The 6,764-nt window shown below is 42.2% G+C and overlaps 1 protein-coding gene across 1 annotated transcript in view; it reads right to left on the reverse strand.

Annotated features, from left to right (window-relative positions):
• The window catches only part of NKAIN3 (sodium/potassium transporting ATPase interacting 3), a gene marked incomplete at both ends in the record, with an annotated part of 615,336 nt that extends 615,259 nt beyond the window's left edge, over positions 1–77 (reverse strand). The window contains one exon of the mRNA XM_081266514.1: positions 24–77. Within this exon, the coding sequence (XP_081122640.1) occupies positions 24–77 (54 nt within the window). The remainder of the gene's footprint in view (positions 1–23) is intronic.
• Between the last annotated feature and the right edge of the window lie 6,687 nt (positions 78–6,764).

The raw sequence follows: 6,764 nt of genomic DNA on the forward strand, positions 1-6,764 counted from the left end.
GTGGGGACGCGCGGGACACTCACCAGCTGCAGAGCGCAAAGGCAAATGAGCGAGCAGCGCCCGGTGCAGCAGCCCATGGTGCCTGCGGCTTCCGAGCTGCACCGGCGGCGAGAGATCCACGTACTCCGGCGCCGCGGCTTCCTGACTCCGGAGCAGCGCCCCTTCTAGCGCTCGCTTGGCCCGGCCCAGGCACGCCGGCCCCGCGGCCACCGCTCGCCGCTCCCGGGCTCAGGGCTCGCGCCTGTCTTTGTTAGTTTCCTGGCGGGGCGGGCCGAGGTCAGTGAGGCGCGCACGACCCGCGCGTCTGGCGGGGGTCCCTGCCTCCCACTGTGTAGGTCTGCTTCTTGGGTAGGGGGAGCTGGCTAAGCGGGCGGGGCGGGGGGCGGAAGGAGGCTACAGATGGTGAGTGGGTGAATGTCTCTTTAGGGGAGGGGAGTATCTAGGAGGTGGGCGTCTGGAAAGTGCAGTGGGCTGTCTGGGTCGGAGTGTGTGTGTGTGTGTGTGTGTGTGTGTGTGTGTGTGTTGTGTGTGTGCGCGAGTGTGTTGGGAGGGGATGAATGAAAGGGAGTGCCACTGGAGAGGATCAGCCTGTCTTGTTAGGAGTCTTTGGGGAAGGAGAAAGAGGGACAGAGAGAAAGAAAGAGAATGAATATGAATGAGCGTGAATTAGGGCGGCGGGCAGTGATGGAGCCCCTCCGGGACCAGTATAATTGGGGATACGCGGGCTGGGCTTTCTGGGCTTTCTCGCCGGGGGCTGGGAGAGTGGTCGGAGGCGTTTGCAAAAGAGGGGAAAAGGTTCAGTTGATCTGCCCTGGAGATGGAGAGAATTGGGATGATTTGGTGCCCAGAGAGGAAGAGTCCAGAGGCGAGAAACCAAGGATGGGCAAGGGCCACAGAACCCAAGGCGGAGGTCCCGAACCTGCCCAGTTGTGAGCACAGATGGCTGGAGGGGCACAGGAGGCGCAGTCCGCTTCTCTGAGCACGGAGCGCGCAGCTCCGAGTCTCCAAGCTGAGGTCGCTTTTGTCCGCCGCAGTTGGTTGCTGGGAGGGCGCCCCTGCTGGAGTCTGCAAGGGAAAGTTGGACGGAGTTGGTTTGCAAGAAGCGCTGTGAAGAGATGCGTCGGTAGGAGCACTGGGACAAACCGTGATGCTGGGGAAAATGGCTTAGGGTTCTCAACCCAAAGAGTCTTTGAAATCCTCATCCAGAAGTGAGAAGAAAGAAGTCGAGGAAGAAGAGGATGTGTAGCTCTTTATAGAAACGGAGAATGTTTCCAGAATAAAGATAAATATGATTTCTTCCTAGAGAGAAATAGAGAAGGATTTAGGATTAAGACCTAACTCTTGATACTTAAGATCCTGGACAAACTCTCTATGAATCCCAGGAGAGCTCTCTGGTTCTCCTCCACCAAAAAACAAAACAAAACAAAACAAAACAAAACAAAAAAAAAAAAACAGAGCAGAGTTGTCCTGTGGAGAATTAAATTTCATCAGGGCTCAGAGTCATATTTCATGTTTGCATTCTCAGTACCTAGTGGAACTGCCAAGAGCAGCCTTAACAGAGAACAAGCCTCCTGGCCAAGCCTCTTCTTTGGCATAAAAATGCTCCTTCTAATTTCCTGCTGACCTCCTGGGTTCTCCATGGTAGGCTGATTTTTTTAAAAAGGGAGGGGGAGATGGGGGGGGCAGAGGATCTTTGCATTTTTAAAACATTTGTTCCATACCTGGAGTCTGCTCAAACCATTCATTCAGGCATTAAAGGGACTTTAGTTTTTATTTGTTTAGCAATTAACTGGCTGTTTGGGAAACATTTCTTCAGGACCCATGTTTATAATTTAAGGCTGTTTTAATTCCCAGGAAAATCTTCGCATGATATCTTTGTAATTCTAGCAAGGATATATGAATAACCTCAGGATGCGGGTCAGTAAAACAGTCAAGAACATTCATTGTTTAGAATCCAGTTCTGTTTATTATCATGGAGAATGGAGAAATGGAGTCAGAAACTTAAAAAAAAATTAACCCAACCTTTAAGACATCCATGATCAAGGATTAAGTGGACATGCTGCCTTCATGCACAATAAACACATCCATTATTATGACTGTATATATATGAGGTGACCCTCAACAGTGCCTGTATTAATGCAGTAATGTTGAGAGGTGAAATGATTGGATTCTAAGATGTGTAACCTAATCAGTCCATCCTAGTTTGAATGGACTGACTGGGTAATAACTGTAGGCAGGAGGGGCATGGCTGAAAGAGATGGGTCACTGGGGGTATGCCCTGGGAGGGGGGTTCCCAGTGGTTCCTTACCTTTTCCTTCCCTCTTCCTTTTTCTCTGCTTTTTGATTACCATGAATGAGGTGAGCAGCTACTCTTAGCTGAATCCTTGACCCATGCCATTTGGCCTCACTTTGGGCCCAGAGCAATGGAGTGGACTGACCATGGCTTGAATCTCTGATATTGTGAATTTGAACAAACTTTTCTTCCTATAAGCATTCTTATCAGTGATTTGGGTCACGTTGACACAAAGCTGACTAAAACACCTATCCTGATAGATGGAAACAATACCAAAAAAAAGACCCTGAAAAATAAAAAATGTAGCATATGGAAAAGGTCACTACACAAAGTCATGAGTTATTGACCCCTCTTTAAATTATAGGAAGCAAATTGAGCATGAGGATATGAACCAGTATTTTATCCAAAACTTCTGGAAATTACCATGGTCTCTTCATCTCTAGAGACTATGATAAAAATGGTATAAAGATAATACCTCCATCTTCTTGCCAAATTATATATGTTAACCAAATATACTTTAATCATGATTTTATGTATTTATTTAGGAAGTACCATACAGCAACTAGGATATACTGGGTTCCAGAACCAGGTGCAGATCTAAGTGCTTTTTGTATATATTGATTTATTTAATCCTCACAAGAGCCCCTTAAGATAGGTGCTGTACATATCCCCAGGGATGGGATGTGAAAACCAGAGCAGAGAGTCCTTATACTACCAAATGGAGGAATGAAAGTGCAAGGGCAGGCAAGTGGATTCCACATTTACCACACTGCTTCAGAAACAGAGGACCCAGGGAGTGCTTACTAACAGTGTAACAAACTGCTCCCTCAGAGTTCATAATAATTTGCATTCATCTAATCTCCAGAGTTAGTATCACCCATTTGCTATGACTTTAGGAGACCCTGTATCTCTCCCAGCTCACTCTCTCCCAAGAGATCCAGATTAGAGCTTCTTTTCTGTGTAATTTAAGAAGTTGAAACTGCATTTGTTTTAAATGCATTTTAGTATACAAAGATAACACAATACTAGTAACAAGTCTAGAAATTGTGCAAAGCTACCTTTATTTTTTGCCGCAGTCTGTTATTCTTCTAAATTGAACAAAATCTTGAGTAAAAATTGCCCCCTGTATTTCTTCCCTTTTTCCATCCTTCCCTCCAGTAGCTCCTATGCATGTTGTCTCTCAATTGCTCATGATGTGAAGGGCATGCTAACTAGGTGTGCAAAGGTAAATGATATCACTCTCTGCCCTTCCCTCAAGAGCTTGCAGGTGGGAAGGCAGAGCAGGGGAACAAATAAAGTAGCACCTCCTCTAAAGGAGTTTGGTACCCAGTGCTGTCCTTGAGTTTTCTTCCTATGAGGGTTAGGGAAGATTTAAAAGAGGAATTGTCTATCTCCTGAGGAGAGGAAAAGAGAAGAAAGTAGGAAATTACAGAGCAATGAAAAAAAGTGGGACTTGGAGAGAAGATTGGAAAACCCAGTTGAAGAGGAAATAAAAATCCAAGTAGAATAGCAAATCAGATATAAGATTGTCTATACCACTTCCTGGATCTAGAATCTTAGAGATGTTGCTTTGATTCCCTGTGACTATTTTTCCCATGTGTAAAGCGGGCACTATGATGTGACTTGCCCAGTTGGACTGAGCTTCCACATGTACTCTTCATCCTCCTTCTGGTAGAGCTGGCCTCCTGGCCTCCTGTGGGTCTCAGCCTCATTCTCATCCCAAGGTGACCGGCACTGTCATGCCATCTGAAGGAGCACCCTAGCCACTCATATTTAACCATTGAAAGATGAATTATATATGTATATATATATATATATATATATATATATATATATATATATATTCTAATATATTAGAATAATACTAGTAAGACTTTGCCCTCATGAATGGATTAATGCCATTATCCACTATCTTATGAATGGATTAGTTATAAAAGGAGGGATTTACTCCTCTTAATACCCACTCCTTCTCCATTCTTCCTTGCCCTTTGCCATAGCATAAAGGCCCTCAGCAGATGTGACCCCTCCATCATGGACTTTTCAGCCTCTAGAACCACAATCCAAACAAGCTTTTATTGTTCATAACTTTCCCAGTTTGTATCACTCTATTATAGCAGCACACAATGCACTAAAACAAACATATGTATAGCCACAAATAATATATGGTATGTATTCAACATATATAAACATACCCATGCATACTTAATGCCATTTTGAGTCTCTTGTGAGTTTTTGTTTGTGTCTCACATCTATCTTTTTTATTTGTTTTTTGGTAAAATTGCTTTTGAGAACCCCCAGTCCTGTCTTCCTTAAAGCTGAGGTAAGGGTGAAGAGAAGAGATTTGCCAGACTACAGGATACTGGAGGAGGGAGGAGACAACACATCAAAAAGACCAAATTGGAAGTATAGATTTATGTATTTCAAACACAAGTTGAGTGAGTATCCCTTATCCAAAGTATATGGAACCGAAGGTCTTTTGGAGTTTTGAAATATTTACATATATGTAATGAGATATCTTAGGGATGGGACCAAAGTCTAAACTCAAAATATATTTTTGTTTCAGAGGAACCTTATTCACACACTGTGAAGGTAATTTTAGGCAATGTTTTTAGTACCCTTGTGTTTTGACTAAAATGTGAAGTCAAATACAGATTTTCCACTGGTGGAGCACTTTGAATTTCTGATTTTCAGATCAGAGACACCCAACCTGTACCAGGATGTGGGGCACTAGTTCCTCCTCAAATGAAAAGTTCCTTTTTAATTAAAATTCTTTTTCGGTGATTTCACTATTTTGTTTGCCTGTTGGTTTGTTTAAGCCTTCCAGTTCTACATTTTTGTTTGAATAGAATAATTTATAGCCTGATTAAGCTTTTTATGTTCACTGTGAAATGTTTTAAAATGTGCCCTAAATATGTGCTTTCTCTTTGGTGTCTGCTTAATATTGGACCTCTCCTCAGGACCTTATTCAAGCAAACCAGGTATAATCCTCTTTACCTACCCCTACAACTGGCTTTATTTCATGGTTATCTGATAGACCTTGAGAAAAATAGAATGCCAACTCGGCTGAAGCAAAGATAAGACTTACACTGATGCAAAATGTGCACAGAGAATTCAGAGTTCGCCCATGAAGAGCTTCAATACATTGGGCTGCTATTTCATGCCTGTTGACGCCACTCGTTTTGTAGAATTGGTTCACTAACTATATGTAAGATGTAAGTCCTATAAATTTACAAAGCAAAATGGGGAGAGGTGGCAGTTAAAACTTCTGTACATTCTTATACCCTAAAAATGCTTCTTGCTCTGATAAGTGCTTTTTTATCTTAGCATGTAAATACCCTCAACCATCTATTTCATCGGGAGATAAGAAAGAAATGGGGAAATGATATATAATGTGAGGTACTTTTAAAGGAGCTAGAAAGCCTGAAGAGTGAGAGATTTACAAAAGGAGAAAAGAAAGAAAATTCCTTTGGTATATTGATTCAAGAAATGTAACTTATAACTAGTTTTGAGATTTGAAAGAGCCAAGCACCACCTTTTAAATTTCTGTTTGGGTTTAAAAAAAAAGATTCAGTATTAACTCTATCTATTTTTCAATGATCTAATAATACTGATCTGGTTATCATAATTAGTATTGCAATGATATGCACTGAAGGATTTTCTGATGTCATGCACTGAGCAGCCTCAAATGATACCAGCCAAGTCCAAGCCTTTCTCAAAACCTAATGTACTAATGTACTGCTGAGTGTCAGCATCTATTGGAGATTTTGAGCAACAAATATTACTGCATTCTTACTATGTAATGTGGGAGCCACAAGTCAATGTCCTTGTATCAGGGACAAAACCACTTCATTAGTGTCCATTAAAAGTTAGTTGGACTGCCCGCTGCATTCCTCAAGAATCCAGAAGGTCAATCAGACTAATCCTCACAGTACCTTAGCTAGACTTCCAAGAACTGAGAGTAACAAAGGAAGGGAGGAGTTAGCATGACTGAAAGTGAAAAGAAACACTAATGAGAACTCTCAGGAAATGTAGATGTCACCCCAAACATTTTAAATGTATGTACACATGTGTCTGTTTTGTTGATTACATTGAGTGCTCCAAAGTAGAGGCAACATCCTTTGGTTAAAAATGGTATTATGTGTGTGTGGGGGGGGGGGGGCCCACACACACACACACATAATACCATTTTTAACCAAAGGAAACACTTCATACCATGTATGACAGAGTATCACTGTCAGATGATGGACTTTGGGGCAGATTTCCCCACATCTGTCTGGCTGAAGAATCCACCAAGTATTACTGCATTATACTTACCTAAAAGGTTAGTATGAAGGTGGGTGAAAGGTAATGGGGTCTCTATGTATTGCTTTTGCAGTTCTATCAGAAGTCTAAGATTATTACAAAGTAAATAAAAGTAAATAATCATGTAAAATGTGATATGTGTATACAGCAGCTGTATACAATACTAAGC

This window comes from Spermophilus citellus (genome assembly GCF_964194105.1).
Source record: "Spermophilus citellus genome assembly, chromosome: 14".
Classification (NCBI taxonomy): domain Eukaryota; kingdom Metazoa; phylum Chordata; class Mammalia; order Rodentia; family Sciuridae; genus Spermophilus; species Spermophilus citellus.